Below are 26,366 nucleotides of genomic sequence, written 5' to 3'. Positions count from 1 at the left end.
TTTTGCAAACGTTTTCCCAGTCATCCCCTGTTTGCTTTGATTTCATTCTTATTTGAGAGATGTGACCAGTCCACAGCTTCATCTGTTAGTCAGCCAATTAAAAATATTGATAACGACATTAACAATCACTTCATGAAATTGCACCAAGAGGAAACACCTATCTTCACAGAAGACTCAGATGTTGATAATCTGGTAAAGATTTTTTAGATCATTTTTGGTTACAAACTTTTATGTGATTATTTGTTTTTTTTTTACAATATTTCAGATGATAGAAACCTTGAAAGTTCTTAAGATTCATTTAATTGAGTTAGAAAAAGTTCATGATTTATGCAAAGACTTCTGCTCAAGATACATAAGATGTCTCAAAACATCTATGCATTCGAGTCAACTTGTGCCCATAGATTTAGATGATGACAACGAAGCCAGCATTGAAATACCTAATGCAGACAGCTCCCTTATGTCACCTCTCAAGTCACCACTCATTTCAACAAATCTCATTTCTCCTATCTCCAATTTAGGCCAGGGTCAGGTTGTTTCAGGGGGTACTGTTTACCAGATGGTGCAGACACCACAAGGACTCGTTGCTCAACCTATTCAAGTTCATATTAATTTTTAATCTAATAGTTATTAATTATTTTCAAAACCACTAAAAAATGTTCTGTAACTTTTAAATTTAAAAGTGTTTATGCTTTTTAAAAGTTATCAGGATTTGTTAGATGCAATGACTTTGATAAATTTTTCCAGCTTCACATGTGTTTATTTGCAATGACATATTAATTTAATAGCAATTAGTTGAAATAGTTCTCGAAAGTAACAAACATAATTTGGAAATAAGTTAACAATAGACTGAAATTTTAGATAGTAACTGTTGTTAACTTAGTAAGGCTCTTCCTTCTGCAGTAAAACTGAAAAACTATTCATCTCAGTCTCAGACCATCAAGGCTGATATCACTATTTCTATCGCTTGCTTTTTTCCTTCAGGTGTTGCCTTGAAAGGTTTTTGATCATTGAGTTAGCTCAGGCAGTAGAATGGCACGTTTCACATCTTCATATTGCTAGTAGACAACTGTTTGAATGCTGTTTCTGTGCAACTCAAGCCTTGTCATATGGTGCAATGCTTGGCTATTTATTGAAATCCAATTGTTTTTTATAATTTAACAACTTATTGTTTAACACGCATAATTAAGCAGTATTTAAGCAGCTCTGTGTTCATCAAAACTGGTTGATCATAAATAATAATAATATAAAGGAGTGATCAACACAGCTTAATATAAAAGCAATCATTGTACTGTGCAACATTGAAATATCTCAGCCTCAACGAAAAATTGTTGTAGTCAAACAATAAATCAAGGATAAAAATTTTGTTGGTCTTGATACATTTATTCTATTTTCTAAGAAGCAATTATATTCATTTTGGCACTTCCTTGCATCGTTATTCATCTTTATATTGAAAAGGTTTTGAATAGGGTTTTTCTTGCTATTAGTAATGAAACCTTTTTTTATTAGGCTCTAAGCATTGCTTGTTGGGCCTAATTAAAGTTATATTACTACTTCTGGTTTTTGAATATTCTTTTATAAAATTGGATTAACTGTCTGTTACTCCACGGCATCAAAAAATAGTTAATGAGGTATGAAATGACTCTGAGAGCAATGAAATATAAGTGAAAATTGATATGCTCTTAAACTTTACCTGGAGTTATTCTAAATTTATTAGTTTCAATCAGTTAATTTTTAACATTTAAAAAATTGAATTAATTTATATTTGTTAAAAAATGTTTTTTCTCAAATCAGATATTAAATTTTATAAATTGTAAATAAAAATATAGATACCAACCCAAGTGATCGACAACACAGCATCTCAGGTCAGAAACATTCATGATACACAGCTTGCTGCCGCAGGACTTTTGAACTTCCCACAACATTCTACAATGAGTAAGCAAGACCAGACATTTTCAGTTTATAATTCATTACTGATATGTTCATTAATTTACTTTTATCTTTATTGACATTTTCGGTATTTTGCATTTGTTACAACAATTTTTTAAAAATTTATCGATAATATTTTTCTGGGTTGAGTGTTTCATTTAGAAAACTGTAGCTAAGATTTGTTTTAAAGCTAAAACTGTTACAAGGCTATCATTAGAATGATGTCATTTTTCACTCTCTTGACATATCTGGTTTTCATTGTTAGTGAGTTTGAAGTTAACTTATCTAGTTATTTAACTTGAAACTAAAACTTAGTTTTGTTTAAATCTCAAATTATATCAAACCTCTTGATGTTACTTTCGACAAATACCTCACCTTCGATAAACATTCATCAGACATCATGAAATAAATCATGCAACTGCATATTAGGCACATACTCACGTTCACAACCGACATTGCTGCTTTTTTTAGTAAATGCCTCGTCATACTTCGAATAGGCCATTGGAATTTACTCTTGTACAAAGCTTCCCATGCATCTATCAAAAAACTTCAGAATGTTCAAGGATAAAACCGCCAGGCTCATCCTCTTTGCTTCGGTACTTTTTTCTTCTTCCAATGTTTCATTGACTTCTTGTCACTACTCTACTCGAAACATTTTTGTTTTTTTTTATCTATAAAATAATATCTATAAAATTCCCGGTATATCGACATGACCTCATTCTGCGTGAACATGCCAGAACACTCAGCAAATCTTTTATAGGCTTTTTGAACATCCCTATCATGTAATTGCGAATGTTTTGAATGTGCTACCTACCTGTCAAGGTGAAATAGTCTTCCTTGATCAGATTTTAAAAAAAAGAATCATTTCAATGTGTGCTCAACTCTGAAGCAGAGGTGTGTATAGCACTACACACAAACGTTTGAACTACTACTATTACTACTGCTAATAATAATAATAATAATGAGAATAATGAAATTTGAAATTAAAATGGTGTTTGTATATATGGTGAGCTTGAAAATTGATATGGTTTTCTTCATTCATCGTCAAATTGGCATGTTTTTATTGTTCTTTGTCGGTTTGACTAACTATTTGTTGTCGTTATAATTGAAGGTGCAGATACACAAATATTTATGAATAGCGATGATGACAGTCAACAGAAAAAGTCAAAACGTGGAGTTTTGCCTAAGAAAGCAACGAAAGTTATGAAAGCATGGCTTTTCCAACATCTTAGTGTAAGTTATTTTTATATTATGTTCATAATTTCGTTGTTAAAGAGTTACTTTTATTAGAATCAGTTCATGTTGGTGTGATGGTTGAGGTTGATAAAATAATTACTAAATAAATGAATTAATTCAAATGTAGGTAAATTCATTTGTCCATGTCAAATCATGTTTAGTTGCTTGTATATGACGTGATGGCCTAATGGTTAAGGTTGCCTGGTGCTTTTTCGTAGTACGTGCAGTGACCTGGTTCTAAAATAGCGACGAGATGTTCGCCTATCACATGTTTTGTGCGTGATGCGTCATTTAACATGTATTCTTGTCCATTGTTTGTGTGTTTGTTGCTGATTCCTCTGAACCTAGCAAGGACTTTTAGCCTTTTTTATAAGCACATATTCTCAACGCGTAAATTACCCACTGTTATATTTTACCATTAACTGTTTAGTTTAATTTAATTTTTTTAGCATCCATACCCAAACGAAGATGAAAAACGACAGATTGCTTCTCAAACTAATCTCACAATATTACAAGTTAATAATTGGTGGGTGATAGATTCATTTACTATTTTTTTCATTTTAGGTTAGAATATAATTATTAAATTATTTATTTCCTATTTTTCTCATTTTTCATCAATGTATGAATCATTTGTTTCACGGTAAATTTTATCAATAATTGTTACATCTACTACGTCCACGGAGATGGAATCAGGTTATTGGACTGACATCTTTAAAATTTTGCATTGAGCAGGTTTATAAATGGGCGCAGGAGAATTCTTCAACCAATGATGAATTCGTCAAACGAATTAGCCAAACATAAGCCTAAACGACACAATAAGAAATCAGCTCAGAGATTCTGGCCACCAACCTCATCTGCAGAGCAGGCAGGTGGTGAGGAGGAGGAGGAGGAAGAAGAAGATGAGGAGGACAACGAAGAAGAAACAGATGAAGAAGTAAGACATTCATTCTTACGTTCTATGTATAGAAGTTTGGTAATAAGATTTTTCCATGGTTCAGTTAAGAAACAACAGTTATGCATTTATAATTATATCATAGTTCTATAATTTAAAGAACGTTTATACATTTTTAATCCACTGTTTATCATTCAAATTTTTGTTGATTTTTTTTTCAAATTATGTGTTGATTAGCAAACAGATGTCGGTGATCAGCTCACAGAACAATCGGTTATCAAGGATCTTAATAAGACTGCAATGCCTCTTCCTTCTGAAATCAGTTCAACCAGTTTCAATAAATGTGGTATATTATTTTAATTGATTATTATCTTATCAGATTTTTTATCCAGTTTTTATTTCGGAATGTAAATAAGATTGCTTTGGGCTAATGTTAATTTTTTATTACATTAACAATAACAGATTGGATAAATTTTATATGTTATTGTAATCTCGCCAACACCAAAATTTTGTTGAAATGAAAACTTTAAAAGTTTTACTTAGTAATGGTTTATGCTGTTTCTTTCACGAAAATTGAATTTATTTGCAGGTAATCAACAGAAAGATTCATCTCCTTTATTGAAATTTCAGATTAACAAGACAACTAACAAAGCTGAATCTCAAGGAAAAAGCTGATCTTTTTATTTTCAATTTCATTACAGTGGCCATTTATATTGTTTAAGCTTTACAATTTTTACAAAAGTAATTCAAATTTGTAAATACCTGACTGGTTAAACGTTTGTAATTTTTCTGAATTTCCTTGCGATGTAATATTGCAATGCAATATTCCCTTGCTATATTTATTTAATAAAAAATCGTTTCGGGACTGAAGCTTTGTTACTTGTAAGCGCACTTGAGTCCACTTTGTCGACCCAGGGTAAAAAGTGCAAAAAATTTTCAACCTCCAGCTAGTCATAAATGCGGTCATCCGCATTTGATTGACTATCAAACGATTAAAACAGTGTATTGTCAACTTTCGCTGTATCAACTGCACGGAACAAACGATAAACGAGTGATAGTATGCCTAGAATATCCTGCTTTAAAAAAAGTGTATCCTCGTGTGACGTTATTTGTTCAGACACCCCTTGAAGTTAATTATCCGATGTTTGTATAGGGTCGAGACTGTCATAAGTACAATTATTGAGGTATATTATTAATACATTTTCAGCTGAAAATGCAGTGATATTAACAACTTTAATATACACAGTGGGACCTCCGTGCAACGAACTTGATGGTTCCAGAAAAAAATTCGCTATATAGAAATTTCATTATGTAGAATTGGTTTGGGAAAAAGTTCCATATTACTTAAGAGATATCAAAGCTATATATCTATGAAAAACAACTTTTTAATTAAATATTTTCATAACAAAAGTAATAATACATGGTAAAATTGCAAAATAATATGAAAAATAACGTGTTTACGTATTTACCTGTTGATACATTATATGTGTATGGTGAAAAGCATATGTAAAACAGTAATACAAAAATTTGACTTACAGTTCAAAAATGTTCAAAAATTTTTTTTTTAATTTTCGAATATTTTTTAAACTTTGTAAATTTTGTTCGTTATAGAAAAAATATTTTCGGTATATAGAAACAGTTTTATATGCAAAATTCCAAAGGAAAAAAAGTTCGTTATATAGAGATTTTCGTTGTATAGAAGTTCGTTATAAGGAGGTTTGACTATATATATATATTTGTGTGTGTGTGTGTGTGTGTGTGTGTGTGAGAGAGCATAAGCCAAAATAAAATGACAACGCTCGCAGATCAACGTCTAGATTTAAGTGCTAGATTTCAATTTCTCTTTATAGTTCAATGTTTTGAACATTGTTTTGAACCGTTTGTTGCAACTAAAACAATACCCTAGTGAAACAAAATCTAGACACTAAACTGTTAAAAATTTGAATTATTCAGTTAAATCAGCTGGATTTAGTAAAGTAATACAAACGAAATTACATAATGAACACAAAAATTCATGTAACGAGAAAGTTAATTTTCTAACGATAACAAACGATAAACGAGTGATAGTATGCCTAGAATATCCTGCTTTAAAAAAAGTGTATCCTCGTGTGACGTTATTTGTTCAGACACCCCTTGAAGTTAATTATCCGATGTTTGTATAGGGTCGAGACTGTCATAAGTACAATTATTGAGGTATATTATTAATACATTTTCAGCTGAAAATGCAGTGATATTAACAACTTTAATATACACAGTGGGACCTCCGTGCAACGAACTTGATGGTTCCAGAAAAAAAATTCGCTATATAGAAATTTCATTATGTAGAATTGGTTTGGGAAAAAGTTCCATATTACTTAAGAGATATCAAAGCTATATATCTATGAAAAACAACTTTTTAATTAAATATTTTCATAACAAAAGTAATAATACATGGTAAAATTGCAAAATAATATGAAAAATAACGTGTTTACGTATTTACCTGTTGATACATTATATGTGTATGGTGAAAAGCATATGTAAAACAGTAATACAAAAATTTGACTTACAGTTCAAAAATGTTCAAAAATTTTTTTTTTAATTTTCGAATATTTTTTAAACTTTGTAAATTTTGTTCGTTATAGAAAAAATATTTTCGGTATATAGAAACAGTTTTATATGCAAAATTCCAAAGGAAAAAAAGTTCGTTATATAGAGATTTTCGTTGTATAGAAGTTCGTTATAAGGAGGTTTGACTATATATATATATATTTGTGTGTGTGTGTGTGTGTGTGTGTGTGTGTGTGTGAGAGAGAGCATAAGCCAAAATAAAATGACAACGCTCGCAGATCAACGTCTAGATTTAAGTGCTAGATTTCAATTTCTCTTTATAGTTCAATGTTTTGAACATTGTTTTGAACCGTTTGTTGCAACTAAAACAATACCCTAGTGAAACAAAATCTAGACACTAAACTGTTAAAAATTTGAATTATTCAGTTAAATCAGCTGGATTTAGTAAAGTAATACAAACGAAATTACATAATGAACACAAAAATTCATGTAACGAGAAAGTTAATTTTCTAATCATCAGAAGAAATTTAATGAAAATCGCGATAAAATGTTGCGTTTTTAAGATGTTTCTTCACAACTCGCTCTTTTCAATGCATATGTTAGATGGTGAAAATATTACGCTTGAAGATTTTTGTTTGCTTGGCACTAATGTACTATCTGCATCTTTCCATATACCTATTCAAAATTAATATTGCAAAATTTTAGTGACAAGGTTTTGTATTCTAGTGCTGCTAGTTTAAGGTTATTTACAACAATAAATAATTGAAAACATATATTCCAGTGCTGCTAGTTTAAGATTAATTACAACAATAAATAATTGAAAACTTATAACAGTTCAATGCAGGCTTCAACTAAATGAAAACAGATTAACACGAAGACATCGTTCTGTTTGCCTTCAGAATTCCTCGTTCGATGTGCATTCTGTGAGTGACATCGTCAACCCCAAGATGTATAAAATCTTGTCTTTTTAACTGCTGAAGCTTAAAACCATCGACTTTACCGATTTTAAAATTATTAACGTGCTGGAGTAAACCTAATGAGATGAGAAAATTAGTCACATCATTAACAGACCAAGCAGAAACGATGTTGTTAATACTCAATTCCTGGCGTCTGTATTCTTTTAATGGGCTAACTACTTCAACTGATTTTGATTTCGTAACAAATTCAGAAGGTAAAATGGGTTTCGGAGGTTGCGAGCTGTTTGAAGGTTTAAGTAGAAATTTTCTTGGCTGTACTACAGGTTTCATTTGTGGATCATTAATGAACACAATTTCAAAGTTAGTGTCGTCTTCAATTTCCGTATTTTTCTTTACAATATTTTGATCTTCTAGTTGAACAGCGTTACATTTCTCCGATATTTCACAAATATCTTCTTCGGGGGATTCATTCAGAGGTTCTGTTCATATCAAACGATCAATAAATACATTTAGGTTTAATAATGTCAATAATAATTATTGAGCTAAACAAATTATGTTAATGACGCCAACCTAAGATGCCGAGAGAATGATCGTGAAATTTAAAATTTCTTGGTTTGTTCATTTCATTCCTATAATTTACTCGTGTGTTGATCACTCCTGTTAAGAATGTTTCGTTGATGTTTGGAACAGTTATGATGACCAGCTCAAGTTCACCAACAGCGTTTTTCAACAGAGATACAGTATGTGCATGGGTCGAAGACCTCACGTCTTCACCGTTAATCTGTTTATTATTTTTTAAATTAACTTTTTTTAAATTAAAATAAATTGTTTAATACTTCAGCAAGGAAATCTAGTTTTTTAATTCCAGCTTTTTCGGCGACAGACCCTGGTTGAACATATTCGAAATATTGCAAGGCAGGTATTCCATCCGAAGGACTGAAACCCAAATCCCCATTGCTGACGTTATTGCCTGAAACAATATAACATCCAATTTTATTAAATTCTCCAACATTTTTTACCTGTTTGGTAAAAATTTTGATTTTGTATATTTTCTGATGATTTTCTTGAACCGTTATCATGCGGTGTATTAGCTAAGAAAAGTATAGAAGTCTGGAGAAATATAACAGCGGTTTTCAACCTTTTTAACACCGCGACCCCTTGAATACTAACTCTCATGATGTGGCGACCCTTAATCCTAAAAGTTACTGTACTTTTACTACTCCAATATAAAACTATTTCACAATTTAAATTAAATAAAATCTTCTACATCATTGGTGAAACATTTCATTAAGCCAAAAGCAATGTTATAATAAATTGTTGAAAAAAGTGTTCATAAAAACGAAGTGTTAGTAAGAAGGTTGAGCTTGTTTTTGTTTCACAAAATCAGAAATTCTAGGATCAGTCTTTGAAAGAACACATCAAAGGTCATCGAGTTTACTTCCATATTTAGATTTGATAACTAAGACTGGAAAATTCAATTTCATAAAGATATGCTGTTGGAAATGGAAGAAGAAAGCGCAACATTGTTTCAGAAAAAATGGGATATGATTTCGAACATCTTATCCAAAATTGCGAAATTGACATTGAAGCGAAATTATTTGTTATCGTATCGTTATTAGTGAGTTCAACAAACTCTTTCTGAGATGGTTCAGGAACATCTTCAACTTTTACCATGAATGGACTTCTGGCAGGTGCAAATGGGATATCGGGGAAATTTGAAAAATATGACGATTTTTCACGTGCAAGCATTTTAAAATGACTTTTTATAGAAATGATCATTGCGTGCCGTTTGTTAGGTTCAGTGTCATTTTTTTCACAGAAGGCGAATAAAGTTGGCAAAGCAGAAGTTTTATTTGAAAGGATCGGATCTTTTCAGACAAGCTAATTACATGTTGAATTGATCCATTCAGTTCATTCAAAATGGAAAATATTTCAACAAGGTAGGCCATTTTCTGTAAATCAATTTTATCGCTATACAGTGTTTCAAACTGAAGTTTTGCTTTTAATTTAAAAAAACTATTTTAGCTCATCACGAAGATCAAAATCAAAAAACACATTATAAAACTTTTCCTCTCGACAACCATCTTACTTCCGAGTGAAATAACAAAACGTTGTTTGATGCATGTGACTCGTCACAAAATTTTGAAAACGGTCGACTGTTTAAAACACTTGTTTTCACAAAATTGAATAATTTTTCATTACTTCTTGTAACTCATCTGGCAGTGTTTTAGTTGCTAATATTTGTCGATGAATCATAAAGTGAGTTCCGACGACTTTTGGTGATTTATTCTGAACCAAACGTTGAAATCCAGACTGACATCCTAGCAGAATTCGAGCACCATCAGTGCAGACACCACGGACATTTTCCCAAGAAATATTATAATTTTTCAGAAATGAACCAATTTTATTAAATACATCTCGAGTATTAGTTTCAAAAGGTTTGCAAAAAAAACTCTTCTTTAAAATCACCACCATTTATATACCTTGTGTAAACCAGCAATTGCGAACATTTTGCAACGTCTGTTGTTTCATCAAGCTGGATACTAAAAACTGGAAGCGGAGTAGATATATTTTCTTGGATTATCTGATAGATAATATCAGCAGACATATTATCTATTCTCCTGCGAACTGTGTCATTTGACATAGAAACTTAAATCAATTTTGTAACATATTCAGCTCCAATCTTACAATGGTTTTGGCAGCTGGCAAGATCAACTCCTCGGCAACGTTGTAAGGTTTCATAGCTCTAGCAATTCTGAAAGCCACCAAATAAGATGCCTCGACGGCTGCTATATTTTGATTGTGGTACTTGCCGCTGCTAGAGTCAAATCTAGAATTTTTTAAACCATCAGCTTTACATCTGAAGTAATTGACGTCTTTGTCGGCTGAGTTTGAATGCTTGCTTTCAGAATGACGTTTCAATTTGTTTGGCTTCATAGATTTGGCTGATAAAACTTCATGGAAAATTAATTTACGCATTGGGGTTTCTCAATTCACGACGTAACAATTGAAGTCAAACCGTACTTTAAAAAATTCGTCATTATATTTTCTTTTTTTTTCAAGTTTTTTTTTCTAAGATCCATAATAGAAACAAAAATAAATTTACCGTTGGGAGAAAAAAACAATTAGCTATAAATAATGACAGTGTTTATCAAATTTTCAAAAATTCTACAACGCATAACAATCGTTACCATGGAAATGAACGGGACATAAAAATAATATCTTCTTACAATGTAAAAAATATTATTTCTACGACACAAATCAATATTGTTTAACATCTGAATACAAAAAAATACAATTTATTAATTAATAGATTAAAATAAGAAAATTATGAGAATTCGTGGTTGATATTGTCGGATTGAAATCCTAGCGACTAAAAGACTAACAATCTTCAATAATAAATAAAACACCACGAGCTAACGAAGTGATTTGTGCGGGCTATATAAGAAACTGCGATAACTATTCTGACAGGTATTCGGGCTGCTGATTAGCCTCCGGTTAAAACAAAACACATGTCCAACCTATCCAAACGATTGCTAATTTATTCTTCTCCCGCTTACTGCTCTTCTTGGTTCGTTGTTCTCTCAAACATCAAACGCAACTGCAACAATATCTTGCACGTGTTTCTGCACAATCGGAAAAATTGGAGATAGTCCTAGGCGACCCCAGGAAAATCGTCATTCCGCCTTTTTTGGGGATCGCTACCCACAGGTTGAGAACCGCTGGCCTATAAGTTAAACCCATCTAACTCTTTTTACTCTACCTGTGAATCTGAATTAATTAGTTATAAATATCTACTATTTTCTAGACACTCTCCATTTCTTAGAAAATCTATAATATCTGCATCAACATCTAAAAATAGGTGGTCCATTCTATCTAAACTTCTTTATAAGAAATCGTCTCACTCATCTTTTTCTGCTCAACAGTATCATGACTTTTTGTATATAAAATTAATTCTTTAAGAATATATAATTCTCATTCTACTCCCCATAACTTTACTAAACTTACAACTAAATTGTTTTTCCGTATTTACTCCTATAAATTTTAGAAAAACCATTATCTTTTATTTCGAGCTAATTTAATCATTGATTTTTGTTGAACTACTTTAATTTTTAATTTATGTTGATCAATTTTAATTTCATTTGGATAGAGTGACTTTCCTACAGGCATTTGGTTGCTTTTTAGTTTACCCCTCTTTTTTGAGAAAATAAAAAAAAAATAAAAAAAAATAAATAAATCTTCTAGAAATTAGAAGTTCTATTCTTGGCCTTCTTCTATTTATACTCTATACTTTTGAACTACCTCGCATTATTAATTTTTTTCACTAATTAACTACATGCTGATGATTCTTGTATTTATGTTTCTTTTCCTCTAATCTCAATAGAGTTCCTCATAATCTATCTCTATGTCTTTTTTCAATTATCGCTTGATCTGACTTTATGTCTTAAACTTAATCCGTCTGAATTTGAATTAATATTTTTAACAAATCTAAACGCTCTATTACTATTCCTTCTATTATCTTACCTAATTTTAAAACTCTTGATGTTTCTCACGAGTTTTGTAGTCTAGACTTTATCTTCGATTCCAGACTGTCTCTTTCTTCTCAGATTTAGAGTGTTGCTATAAGTTCTTACTTTCATATATGTAGAATAAAAAAATGTTGCCCTTTCTTCACGATTTTACTCTTGTTCTTGTTACTTTAGTTTTATCTAAGATTGACTATTGTAGCTCGCTCTACTCTTGTCTTCCTGATTCTACACTCAATCCTTTAAGTAAAGCTTTTAACTCCGCTCTTTACTAGTTGCTCGTGCTTTTTTATTATCTCAAATATTTCCATATTTTTTTCTCTTGCACTGGCTACCTATGAAATATAGAATAATTTATAAAATTTGCGCATTAATGTTTAAGACTCAATCTAAATTATTTCCTAGGTACTTAACAGATATATTAATTGAACCTAAACGCCCAGGTTTACGATCGTCTTCTTGTTCTCACTTCTTCTTAACTCGTGTTAAACACTCTTTTGCTAAATCTGCATTTGCTTTTTTCGGCCCTTTTCTCTGGAATTCTCTATCTCCTTCCTGACTACTTCTCCCTTACTTACGAAGTTCAGGGCGGATCTCAGGACCCATTTGTTTGTAAAATTCATAAAGAAAAGCTGTTGAACATCGCGGAAATATCGCTTTATATACTAATTGATTGATTGATTATACATATATATATATAAATATATATATAATATATAAGACCAAATTCTTGACTATATGTAATAAATTCCACCGATTTATTAGTGTTTATCAGCTTATATTCGAATTATATATATATATATATATATATATATATTGTATATATTATATATATGTATATATATACATATATATATATATTTTTTTCCAGAATTTTATTCGAAAAGAAACAGGAGATCATATATACGAAAGCATGTGCTGACCACCTTAACTAGTTGTGCAACAATATGAGATACAAATATAAACATTTTTAGTATATCGATAAATATAAATACACCCAATAAATCCATTTTTATAACTTAAAGTAAGGAGGTTAAATATTCAATCAGATGTAAAACAATTAAATAAAACACGACAAAATTAAACAAAGAGAGCATAATACCTACATTGATCTGCATAAGTTTTCTATATATTTTTTAAATTCATTATATCCGGAAAAATTTTTCTTACCTAGTTCCAAGGAATTCCAAAGACGAATTCCTCTTACCGCCCAGTATCTAGCATTTAAATCAGTTCTGCAAGTCATTGGTATCAACAAACCTTTTTGTCTAGTGTTTGTTGACACCGTTTCAAATGAGCCTAACATGTTGAACTCAGCATCATATAACACTCTATAAACGAAACACAAGGTTAGATACCTATTAAGCTGTTCAATACTGAGGTTACTATTATCGGAATATATTGCCAGTGTATGATCAAGGTGTTTCAGAAAAAAACAAACCCTAAGGTATCTTTTTTGTATTATTGTCAATGATTTTATTAAATAATCATAAGAAGCTCCCCAAAAAACATTTCCATATAAGAGATATGGATAGATTACGGAGTAATATAGCATTAACATGATTTTAGTACCTAATTTATTGCGTGATCTATAAATAATGCCAGTAATTTTATATAATTTGCTTACCAACGAATTTATATGCTCATTCCATTTCAAGTCAGACTGGATAATAATTCCCAGAAATTTAGCTGACGAGTTTCTGGATATCACTGAGTCACCTATGTGAATGGTTAGGCCAGAGAAGATATCATTGTTCGTTTTGATTTTAGGGCCAAAGACTAAATAGCAGGATTTTTTTGAATTCAGAACCAACCTGTTTCCAGTGAACCAGTTGGAGAATTTAACCAGTTGGTTATTCATTTCAGAAAATAGTCTTATCGGGTCTTCGTCAGACAAGAATTTAGTCGTGTCATCAGCAAATAAAATAGTGGTACACACATTTGATATTAAAAAAATATCATTTATAAACAGAATAAACAAAAGCGGTCCCAAGATTGAACCCTGGGAAACTCCAGAAACTATTTCCTTGGGCAACAATTCAACACCTTCAATACAAACATATTGACACCGATTGTATAGGTAAGACTTGAACCAGCTCAGTACTATACCTCGAAAACCATACTTAGACAGTTTATACAATAAAATATTGTGGTCAATTAAATCGAATGCCTTGCTTAGATCTATAAAAACGCCTAAGCTAAGCTTCCTTGATTCATAATTATTTATGAGAGTCCCATACAGCATAGCAATAGCCTTCTCAGTTGATGACTTGGGCACGAAGCCAAATTGATTTCCATTAATCATGCTGTGTTTAGATATGTAAGACCACATTCTATCAAACATTAGTTTTTTAAAAATTTTTGAAAATACTGATAGAATCGATATGGGTCTGTAGTTGCCATATTGATTGCAATCACCACCCTTGAAAATAGGTAGTACCTTTGCCAATTTCAGTCTATTAGGGAACTGGCCAACGAGGATTGATTTGCTGAATAAAATGGAAATTGAACCAGCTATGGGGTAAATAGTACCCTTTAATAATTTAGTGGATAAAAGATCACTGTCAAAACAGTTTTTTAGTTTTAGTCTGTTAACATTCATTTTCACCTCATCAGGCGATGCATCGGTTGAGAAGAATGATGGAAAATCATGATCCATCATCATCGAACTGTTCAGATTAAATTCTTCAGTGTTATGACAAATAAGTCATTGATTAATAAAAAATTGTTAATTTCATTAACTCTATTCAATTTTGTTAACAACGAATCATTACATTTGAATAGATGTGTTTTGTCAATTTTTGGTCTTAATATTTTATTTATTTCGGACTATTTTTCTTTAGACGTTTTACATTTTTTAAACTTATTGTCATAATATTCTTTTTCTTTAACTCTCTTTAGTTTAATAAAATAATTTTTTGATTTAATATATGCGTTTTTATTCTCTAATGTAGGGTTACATATACAAAACCTATATAAAGTATTCTTGCGCAAACTGTAGTTATACAAGTTAATATCCATCCAAGGTTTTCTAAAGCGGTCCTTTTTGGTGACTATTGGACATGCAGTATTAATACAATCCAAATAGGTTAGAAAAAAGTTTTCATAATCCGTCTCTAAGCTGGTATCATCAGTCAAAACAGGCCAAGAAACATCACCAAAAAGTTTATTTGCTAATCTCACATTTTCGTCCTTCATTACACGGGTTCTTACTGGTTGGCGCATGCTCACAACAGATTGTCCACCCCATTTCAGTGAAACAAAAATCGGCATATAATCTGAAAAGTCTTCACATATGATGCCTTTCAATAGGTAATGACGGTCATATATCATATATATCTACGGTATATATATATATATATATATATACCGTAGATATATCTGACCGTATATATATATATATATATATATATATATATATATATACGGTCAGATATTATCAATGATAGACATAGCAGGGTAAAATATACGAGCATATGCATATATGCATACTCTATCAAACTTTGCCATAATGTTTTTAATTTTGGATGTGTTGTTGACTCCAGATGAATAATCACATCAGAATGTTATTGTCCAAAGTGGTCACATCATCTTTATAAATTAGAGTGTATTCGTAAATTTATCGACAAAGCTACCATATAGACGTTGATACATGCGTTCGTATACTCGCGTTTGGATTATCGCAACAGTTTATTTTATGGACTGACTAGCAAATCTATCGTAGTATTGCAATCGATGCAGAACAACTCAGATATATTAAGTTGGTGGTCTGAAGTTTGATCACGTCAAACAAATTTTAAAAGACTGAATGTAGAAAAGAGAATTATTCAAAATTTGTGTTTTGATGCACAAGACTACCAAGAGACTTCTATCTATGTATTTAAGCAATAAATTTAAGAAGAAAGTCAAAATCTTTAACTGGCGCTCTTTTTAGATCGTATGAATTTGACAGATGTCAACGTTGCACCATTGAAGATTAGAGCCATAAGTATTGCAGTTTCAAGATCATTGCTTTGGAACGAACTTCCGAGAGTGCCGGGTTTGAAGATAGAGACATTCAAGAATAATTTAAAAACTTATTTTTTAAAAATTGTTTTATGTACTGAGGTATGTTTAGTACTATTAAGTTAATTAATGATTATATTTATGTTCTATCTCTTTTGTGTTTCGTAGTACGTGTAATTAATTTTAGTTACTGTTTACATTTACTTGCATTATATGTATTCTGTGTTGAAGTCTTTTATATTAAATTAATTTCAGTTCATATTTGTAGTCAACATCTGCTATTGAATTATTTTTCTGGTTATATTTAGGCTGTCTATCGAATTATGTGCTATTAAGCTAATCTCAGTTGACATTTTATTATACTTATAATTAGCGCTATATAAATTTTAATAACAACAACAACAACAATAATAATATTATGCGTGTGTGTGTGTGTGTGTGAATGTATGAGAGTAAGTGTTGTGTACGTGTGTGTAGGGATCTGTTTGAATGCGTGCGTCTGTGTGAAAATTGTTTTGTCAATTGCTTTTTTTATGAATTTTAACCTTTTTGCGACCCTAAATTGAAAACAGACCTGCAGCTCCGCTCAATATGAACCCCAGCCCTTCATGTCCAGGATTGATAGTTACAATTCTGCAGTAATTTTGAAGTTTTTTTCTGGAAAATTAAGCAAAAATCTATATGTACTAGAAAACTATTTAATTTTTTATTAGTTTAAATATGAAAAATATTTTTAAATATTTTTAAAAACAAATTGACCAAAAATAATTAAAAAACCTTATTAAAGGTGGAGAACAATCGTCGTCAGAATCATCATCGTCACTGTTCCCATTGATTATGTGAGATTGTTTGTGGTTTCGTATCTTTCCGTTGTTGAATTTTTGACTAGAAAATTTATTATCAGTTTCGTTCGTAAGTGAAATACTTAATTTTTCATGGGACGGCTCATTATTTTCTTCCTCCTTTTTTGACAGATTTGATAGCGATTTGCTAAATGAAGATATGAGAGCACCATTTGAAAGAGCTTCATCGTTGTTTGATAATGATGATGATACTTTTCTATTCAAATTATATTTTGGAGGGACAGCATTTTGAACTGAAAATTGAAATTTTATAAACGTTTACATCTGATTGAGTCTACAGCAAGAAACGTTACTTTTTTGACTTTCTTCAAACGTTTGAATAAACTGTTTCAAACTTTCAGATGTGCATAAATCGGCTGCTGTTTTACCTGAATGATTGACTATATATTTGTTCGCTCCTCTTTCTAAAAGCATTTTCGTACATTCTTCCTGTTTAAAAAATAAAAAAAACAACTGTCTGAATGGCAGAATAGTGCAATAGGTAAAAAGCCTGGTGATGATTTGCAGTGAAAGACAAAGAGGTGTTCATCCGATGTAATTTCTGAAGTACTCTAATTAATCGTTTGTGTACCGTTTTCGATTGTTGATAAGTCTGAGGTCTTAAGTAAAGTCATAAGAAAAAATAAACTTTACCATTTGAATTTTTCATTAAAATTTTTTATGAAAAATATATTAGCTGATAACTGATTGCAAAAATGAATAATTGAAGAACTGATTGAATTTTTTAATTTTTTGGTCGATTGATTTGTTAATTAAACTGACATACCTGTTTCTGCACTGCTGCCAAATGTAAGGCGGTGTTACCCAAATGATTTTGCTTGTTGATATCCCTGCTGTAAGCTATCAAATCTTCCAGCAGATCATATTTCCCCAATCTACATGCCTTCATTATTTTTCAATATTACTTTTGTTCGTAATTAGGTTAGGTTAGATATTATTAATTAAAACTTTGAAACTAAGTAAACAAAATGTTGGAGATTGTGAAAAACAACGATAGAGGCAATGAAGGTGATAACATTATTTGTGATGATTATGTTGAAGTAGGTAATAGCGACGTTACAACTGTTTCGCACACGCACACAATTAACAATTCCACAAAAATGGTTGGCGTCTAATTTTTAACAATCACGTCCCATCATTTTTAAATCAAACAACTCTTACACCAGCGTCATTTCTCATGTAACATATTTCCTAAAACGTTAAATTGTTTCCATCTCGGTTCGCTATCTGATCCACTCAAAAATCGGTTATTGCAATTATCTGTTATACAATTTGTCTCTCTAACCATTGCTTTTGGTTCAGAACAAATTACCTAAACTTTCAATGTGTCACCAAATTGAGTCTCCAATTGTGTCGTACATTTGCGCTTCATAACCTCTTTTAAACAAAATTTATAATTTTTCAATATTCTCTTGCATTATTAACAAAACTGCTTTTCTTATTTTTGAATGTTTAATCATACACTTACACTTAACGCATGGCTTTGGTGTGCAAGTCTTCAGAAGTTTTGGTTGGTTATAAATGCGTGAGTTTAAGATATTTGTTAAATATAATATTACAACTATATTTCAACGAACGTGCCCCTACTTACCTTTTTTAATTCAGCACGCTTTTGTTTTTGTGGTTATTTTCTCTGAAATTCTACTTTTTATTCAACTAATTTGTAGCTCCTCACAACATTCATAGCATATCTCGAGACCTACCTTCTAGCAGGGTTCAACGAGGAACGTTGTCAAGCATTGCAACAATAAGGATATAAAATATTATTTGATTGATCAATGTCATTGTTGTGCAATATGTTTGGAAACATTTTAAAAACTAACTTGGTGCAATGAGGTGTTGTCATGATTGTCAACAACATCTGTATCTGCGTGTTCGTAACAAAGTTTCTTCAACGAATATTTTGTAATATCATGTTTAACGCCCACGTACAAAGGTGTCAACATCTGACCATCTCTATAGTTTGCCGACGATCCTAATTCCAATAGAAGCTTGAAGTATTTAAAAATTGACTGACAATAAGTTTATCCAGAATAAAAGAATGTATAATTTATTGTCACTTTGATCCAGAAGCTGATGTAAATACTTTATTTAAGTTAGAAAAATTTGTACTTACTTTAACAGCATCGTCTTTGCCTTTCATGGCAGCAACATGAAGTGGTGTTAGCGTTCGTTTGTTTCGAAAGTCCAAATGAGCACCACCTTCCAATAGCGAGTAAATTAAATCTTTCGACTTTTTCTGAAGTACCGCAGCAATCAATGGCGTAACTTTAAAATTGATAACATTAATTACATTAACCGGATGTTTATATAGTGGCGCTGATGGATCTAGAAATTTTTATTGATGCTTTTATGATACAGTATATGCATGTCTGAAATTATTTAAAAACCTTCTCCTGTTGGGTCAGTAAAATTTGGATCCAGCCCATCTGAAATCAGCTGGTTGGTCTTTTTGATGTCATTCTTCTTCACGCATTCTAAAAACTTCTTTCTCTTAGTCTGCATAACAATATTTTAAAAATATATTCTAATTTGTATAAATAGTTTTTGCAGTTAGAAATTCCACGATTTTCATAATCATTTTGTACTTGTATCCATTAAAACAAAAATTATTTATTATTACCCACTGGAAAAAGACGTGAACACGGACAAAAGAAGACTTTTGGCCTTACAACAGGAAATTTAAATAAGTTTAAAGTTAACTAAAAGTTACAAAATTTGTATAGAAATTTAGACTGAAGACTGTTTCAGTCCTCTCCAACGGTAACATTTATGTAATTTCCATGAAAATGATTGGTTTTATTAGAAAAATTATGACAAAAACTTGGAATCGCCAAAAAAATGTTGCCAACTTTTATTATAAACCAAAGCCCTTACAAAAAAATTTCTGACTACGCCACCGGACCCCAACAATAATTGAACTATTCTATTTATTTTATTTCAATTATAAAATAAAAAAAAAACAACGTATTAATTTACTTTGTTGTTGTGCATGTGATGGGTGACCATGTCTATGTTTCTCCTATATATTCTCTTTTTTTGAATGAACTGTATCGCCAGATTTGATAAACAAAATAAATAAAAATTATCGAGTGGTTTCTATAATTGTAAAAATAATTTTTTCAGTTTTGGGAAGAATGAATTTAACGGTTCACTAGCCTGCAATTGTTTAACGTTATCATTAAAGAAGTATTCATTCAAGAATCTTTCTTCATCCAAATATTTTCCGGCTTTTTCTTTGTTCCCAGGCATGAAAAATCCAAAATTCCACCCATCCTCCAAACTTTGCAATTCCTTCAATCACAAAATAAACATTTATAAGCTTGATAATTCCTTCTAGTGACAACAATGCTTAACGGGAATGGTTGAAGAGTCTTCTATTGCAGCAACCGGATTCAAATGAAAAAATATACTTCCGCTTACCACAGACATTTTGTGATTGGTGGAGTCGCGCGTATCACGTGCACATACACATTGTGTGTGACGTTGATGATCCTTCTGAGCAATCCAGAAAAAATGATATTCACTATCTCTGCTAATCTTAACTGAATGAACAACTGGAGTAATAAAAAAATTAGTTAGAACACAAACAACAATTTGCAACCTGGCAATTTAGTAAATCAATCTTCAGCTTCCTCACGATATCTCTCGCTGTGAATGGCAGAATTTTCTGGAAGACGAAAAATAGGAAGGAAATGTAAATTTAAATATTAATTTAACTCAGCACCATTCATCTACATTATACTAACTCTCAACTTCAGCATGGGGACAGTTACTTCAATATTTATTGACTCATTCTCAGAATTGTTCATCGTTTAAAATTGAAAACATCTATTTAAAAAATAAATAAAACCGATAGTGGCCGAACATGTTAAAGAATATTTTGCACACTCGTTGTTATATTCGAGCATGAATGTTATTGTTAACCTATTGTGTAGCTCTCAAGCAAATCAAATTATTTATTTATAAATTATTCAAAAGAGCTCAAAAGGATATAGAGATTGTGAGGAAGGGGCAAGAACACATCAAAATAACATTCATTCGAAAATCTCTCTCCCTCTTTCTCTCGCTCTTATTCTTTGTCTAAAACAAACACGCACCCACAAACATATTTACGACATTTCTTTACATATATATCTATATATTTGCATGTGCGTGCGTGTGTGTTTTGTTGACGATGTTAGCATTTTGTTAATTATTTATTTGGTCCATGCATATCGATAAACAAAGATTTGTTTGGTAATTTGCAATCCTTGATGTAAAAATAACTCAAGCAGGTATTGTAATAAAGTATGTCCCTCAAGAATTGTTACAGTGTTGTAGGGTTGTTTAGATGCTGCTTTAGTTTAGTGGATCCATGTTACGTATGATACGTAAGTCTAAAATCGATGTTGTTAATTAAGTCATTCAAATATATTCAATATTATGTGCTCGGATGTGCTTTCAATAGTTAAATTTGAAAATAATAATATTTATTTTCATTTGAAATCGGTTATTGCAATTGTTTTTCGAAATTAAAATTTCGTTGTTAGAGTAGTAAATGTGGATTGTAACGTAAACAAACATTATTTGCTTGTTTTTACGCGCGTGTAAAATGAATGTGCTCTGTTTGTCTCTTGACAAATCAGACACAAAATGGCACCGGCATGTTGCACAACAAAATAGTCTTTTGTCCACGAACTTAAGAAACGCGATTTTCATAATGAATTTTACGTATTTTTTATCGGCGGACGCCATAACGTCCGCTTGTTAAATTTTATTTTTTTAAACGAATAACGGTCGTAGCGCAATACCATGAATGAATGTTTTCAATCTTACAAGAGTCTAAATTTTAAAATATTTAAAAAAAGAAAAAAGTTTAAAATTTACATTTAACCTAACCTAAACAAATTAATTTAAATTTTAAATAAATTTTGAATATTTTCTAAAAAAAAAAACCTTTGGCGAGCCTGATTCTTTCTTGCGGGTTTGACAGGCCCGTCCTATATAATGTGCATATTATGTTATCTTAAATTAGTTGATCAGCATTATGCCAAGATCAAACTAGCTGTAATTAAGTTTTTTTTGCAGTTTAACGGCGTTTTAGCACAAAGAGCCTGGTCATCACGATACTGATTTTGTGACTATTTGTATCTGGTGATTCTCTACTCTTTAAATCTTGTTTAATATATTGATCTCCTTCAGAAATTAAAATAAAACCAAAGCTTATTACAACTAGATTCCAATACAAAATATCTTGTTGTAATTAGCTTTAGCAAAAAACATTTATTTCATCTTGCTATTATTTAACATTTTATAAATGCCGAGTTTTTTGTATTATTAAAAATATCAAGACGAGCCTTTTTCAACAATGGTGTCACCACGGTCATTTTCAAACTAGAAGGAAACACACCAGTGGCAAACGAGCCATTAATCCACAAAACAAAAAACGGCAACAAATCATCAAGGACTTTATTAAAATCACTGTAGGGACAAGGTCTAGTCGTCCACGGTACAAGGAGCAAAGCAACCTAAACCATCAGATCCAACAAAGAGGAGTTTTCCAGAAGTCCCATCAGACGTAGCTGCCTTAACAGCAACAATCTAATCAGCAAAATACTTAGAAACTCGGCAGAAAGCAATGAAGCTTGAGCATCATTACCAGATCTACACAAAAACGAATCCATAGACATCCAGAGAAGCCTTGGACTAATCCTGTTTGATGAAATATAATCATTCCAACGCTGAGTGGTCTTTAACTGGGACAACCTATGTAAAGCCGTTTGACTTTCCACACAGACCTAGCATCATCAGATAGGGTACTCCGAAACGCCTTTTAGCTAGTCTGGCCGATCTTCCAATTCAATAAACATTTTTTTACATTCTATATTCAGTTGACAGCTTTTTCAAAATTTCAAAGGTTTTAAAAAAACATTACCTGAAATTGAAAAACTTAGTTACAAACTCAACAATGCTGAAAATGTGGTGATATTTCTGAATAACTGTATATACGACTGAATGAACCTATATATATATATATATATATATATATATATATATATATATATATATATATATATATTGTATTGTATTGTATTGTATATATATATATACGTACCTAGAAACAAACGTGCAAGAGTGAACTCTCCGATCATCAACAATACGAAAAGCATGACAGCTCAAAGAACCACAACAATTGGTAAAAGACAAGCAGCCCAGTCAAAAATATCTGCGAGCAAAGTAATACAAAATAAAAAAAATTCTATCACATCAGCAACGTCAACAGATGTACCAGTGAAAGCATAATTGAACACTTGAAATTGGTGGATGTAGAAGTTTTGTCATGCTATCCTGCTCTAATGAAAAGTTATGCCCAGGCGCTTGCAAACAACGACCAATCTACATCTTTTAGACTTTGCGTTGATAACAAATTTGCCAGCATAGTCGAATCTGCCGATGCGTGGCCTGAACACGTACGCGTTATAGAATGACTTTTCAACACTAATTTGGTGGACAACAATAATAAATCAATAATCAATAATGATAATGGTAATAATGACGGTATTAATAATGGTGGTAGCAACAAAGGTAGTAAAAATAGTAATAATAATAAATCAATAGATGTAAACTCCCATTTGATGAACAACAAATCTATTGTCTTCAACAGCAAACCTTTTGACGCCAACAACAAGCCACTGGATGACATCACAAAATCAATAGATAAATCTGAAGACAACATTGTACAAATGAACACCAACACCACCGACAACCATGAATAACACACCACATAATAATTTTGGATCTATTTCGTCGAATCTTTATAAGAATTCATATTTAACTATTGTTGATTTTCATAATAATGTTATTAAATCTTTTGATACACATAGCTACAACAATCTTTCCATTCTACACATCAATTCACGTAGTCTACTTTATAAAATGTCTAATTTGCAAATTCTATCCAATCACTTGTGTAATTTTTTTAATGTAATTATTATTAGTGAAACGTGGTTAAATGACGCTTCAGCTAAACTAATCAATCTTTATGGATATAACTTTGTTTTTAAAAATAGGGCTAATCGTCAAGGTGGTGGAGTGGGTATCTTTGTGAAAAATAATCTTATTTTTAATATTTGTAATGACTCTATTTTTAATGACCAATCTGTTGATATATTATGTATAACTTTAAAACCTAATCATACTCCTGCTTTTAAACACTTCAAAGTTATTGCTGTTTATCGCCCACCTAATAGTAAAATAGATTTATTTATTATGAAATTGGAATTGGTTTTAAATATATGTAAATGGACGCAAATAACGTATATAGTCGGGGACTTTAATATTAATCTTCTAAACTCAAATTGTATTCATAATAAAACTTTTCAAAATTTGCTTCTGTCATATGGCTTTAGTCCTTTGATACTTTTTCCTACTCGGGTTACCTCCACTTCATCTACTCTTATAGATAATATTTTTTCTAACGCGCCAGACTATGCAGAAAGTGGAATCATTGTGTCCGATTTTTCTGACCATTTTCCTATTTTCTCTTTATCTCACAAACATATGCTAGAATGCATCTCACTTGTGTGCAGACTCACCAAACATAACATAAGATTAATTAAACTTTTTCTGAGATATGTTGATTGGTCAACTGTCTTGAATGAAGCTAGTGTTGACAGTGCTGGCTCAATTTTTTACAGTATAATTAATAGTGCTTTGAATAGTTTTGCTCCTTTTTCTATGAACAAAACAATAAGTAAAAAATCATGGATAACCCATGATATTATCAAAATGTCTAATAAAACAAGTTGTTTAAACTCTATCGGCTTAATCCTACGGTCCATAACTATTTGAAATATAACCATTTTATAAATAATTTCACTTCATATAAAAGGAAGACTGAAAATAATTTTTTCAAACAACAATTTTCTACAGCTAAAACAGACGCTAGACAAAAATGGGTACTGATAAATAAAATTTTAAACAAGAACACTTCTTTATTTATCAATAGTCTCAATGTTAACAATGTAACGATTGAAGATACTAAAGAGATATGTAATGCTCTGAACACTCATTTCACTAATATAGTAAAATCAAGCAGTCATACCATCTCAACACAATTTTCATCTAATTTTCTAAAATCAAATAATCAGTCTATGTTTTTAAAGTTAACTAATAAATCAGAGGTTTTAAATATAGCTAACAATTTAAAAAATAGTAAAAGCACCTCAACAGACACACTAAGTAATTTTCTAATTAAACAAATCATTAACGAAGTTTTAGTCCCTTTCACCCATATTTGCAATCTCTCTTTTACGCAAGGCATCTTCCCTAAATGTTTTAAAAAATCTAAGATAATTCCCATTTTCAAAAATGGTAGTAGAGAAGACATTAATAATTATAGGTCCATTTCACTACTCTCTCCACTTTCCAAAATTTTAGAAAAACTAATGTTTTGTAGACTATCTTCTTTTCTGAATGCTAATAATATTATTAGCGACTACCAATTTGGTTTCAGACCTAATTTTTCAACTGAATTAGCTGTGTGCATCTAGCCCACACAGTGTTGAATAAATTAAATGAAAGTATTTTGACGGTTGGCGTTTTTATAGATTTGTCAAAAGCGTTTGATATGATTGACCATGACATCCTACTTGCCAAACTGTATTCCTATGGTGTTAGAGGTCTAATACATTTGTGGTTCTGCTCATATCTTAAGAATAGGAAACAATTTGTTAATATTGGTGATCACTGTTCGGAGACTCTTAATATCAGTTTTGGAGTTCCTCAAGGTTCCATTCTAGAACCTCTTCTCTTTACACTATTTATTAACGATTTGTGTCATGCCTCTGAAATAGCCAAATTTGTTCTTTATGCGGATGACACCACTATTCTTTTCCACACAAAAAATCCTGCAAATGATTCGTCTATAATAAATGGTGAACTTGAAAAAATAGTTAACTGGTTAAATAAGCTTAAAATCAACTATTCCAAAAGTTATTTAATATTTGGTCCGAGAATTTTAACAAATTCTTTGCCTGACTTGAATATTAATATTAACACTAACAATATTGCCCGATCTGATTCAATTAGGTTTCTTGGAGTCTTAGTTAAAGATAATCTTTCCTGGGACAACCATATTAATTTTATTTCTGACAAATTTAACAAATTAATAGGTATACTACACAAGATCAAACATAAACTAAATAGAAATATACTTCTGGAACTGTATAACACACTCATTTATCCTCATATCGTTTATTGTAACTTACTTTGGGGTAATTGTCCTGCTGTGCACTTGAATCAGGTCAAACGGTGTCAAAACCGTTTCATTCGTTTGTTACTAAATCTCCATCCGTTTTGCTCTGTTTCAAAATATTACCCTGTTTTGAAAATTTTAATATATATATATATATATATATATATATATATATATATATATATATATATATATATATATATATATATATAAAGA

General features: G+C 31.0%; 3 protein-coding genes across 3 annotated transcripts; 1 reads left to right on the top strand and 2 right to left on the bottom strand.

Annotated features, from left to right (window-relative positions):
* Positions 1 to 21: 21 nt before the first annotated feature.
* Positions 22 to 4,207, top strand: HELRODRAFT_63009 (hypothetical protein; the record flags this gene model as incomplete). Its single annotated transcript, XM_009010467.1, has 6 exons — positions 22 to 192; positions 266 to 580; positions 1,022 to 1,058; positions 3,038 to 3,159; positions 3,612 to 3,688; positions 3,895 to 4,207. Coding segments are annotated over 6 exons (1,035 nt in total), but the record flags the coding sequence as incomplete, so codon positions are not given.
* A 3,260-nt stretch (positions 4,208 to 7,467) lies between these two features.
* Positions 7,468 to 9,467, bottom strand: HELRODRAFT_158379 (hypothetical protein; the record flags this gene model as incomplete). Its single annotated transcript, XM_009010466.1, has 4 exons — positions 7,468 to 7,997; positions 8,089 to 8,299; positions 8,355 to 8,537; positions 9,408 to 9,467. The coding sequence occupies 4 exons, from the start codon at positions 9,465 to 9,467 to the stop codon at positions 7,468 to 7,470; spliced, it is 984 nt and encodes a 327-aa protein (XP_009008714.1).
* A 5,406-nt stretch (positions 9,468 to 14,873) lies between these two features.
* HELRODRAFT_158378 (hypothetical protein) lies at positions 14,874 to 20,724 on the bottom strand (the record flags this gene model as incomplete). Its single annotated transcript, XM_009010465.1, has 12 exons — positions 14,874 to 14,939; positions 15,258 to 15,346; positions 16,624 to 16,706; positions 16,827 to 17,145; positions 17,206 to 17,341; positions 17,679 to 17,795; positions 18,736 to 18,924; positions 19,029 to 19,180; positions 19,303 to 19,411; positions 20,087 to 20,206; positions 20,517 to 20,582; positions 20,662 to 20,724. 12 exons carry the CDS (start codon positions 20,722 to 20,724, stop codon positions 14,874 to 14,876), a joined length of 1,509 nt encoding a protein of 502 aa, XP_009008713.1.
* Between the last annotated feature and the right edge of the window lie 5,642 nt (positions 20,725 to 26,366).

The sequence above is a fragment of the Helobdella robusta genome (genome assembly GCF_000326865.2).
Source record: "Helobdella robusta unplaced genomic scaffold HELROscaffold_1, whole genome shotgun sequence".
Taxonomy (NCBI): domain Eukaryota; kingdom Metazoa; phylum Annelida; class Clitellata; order Rhynchobdellida; family Glossiphoniidae; genus Helobdella; species Helobdella robusta.
This window is presented reverse-complemented; position numbering and strand designations above follow the sequence as displayed.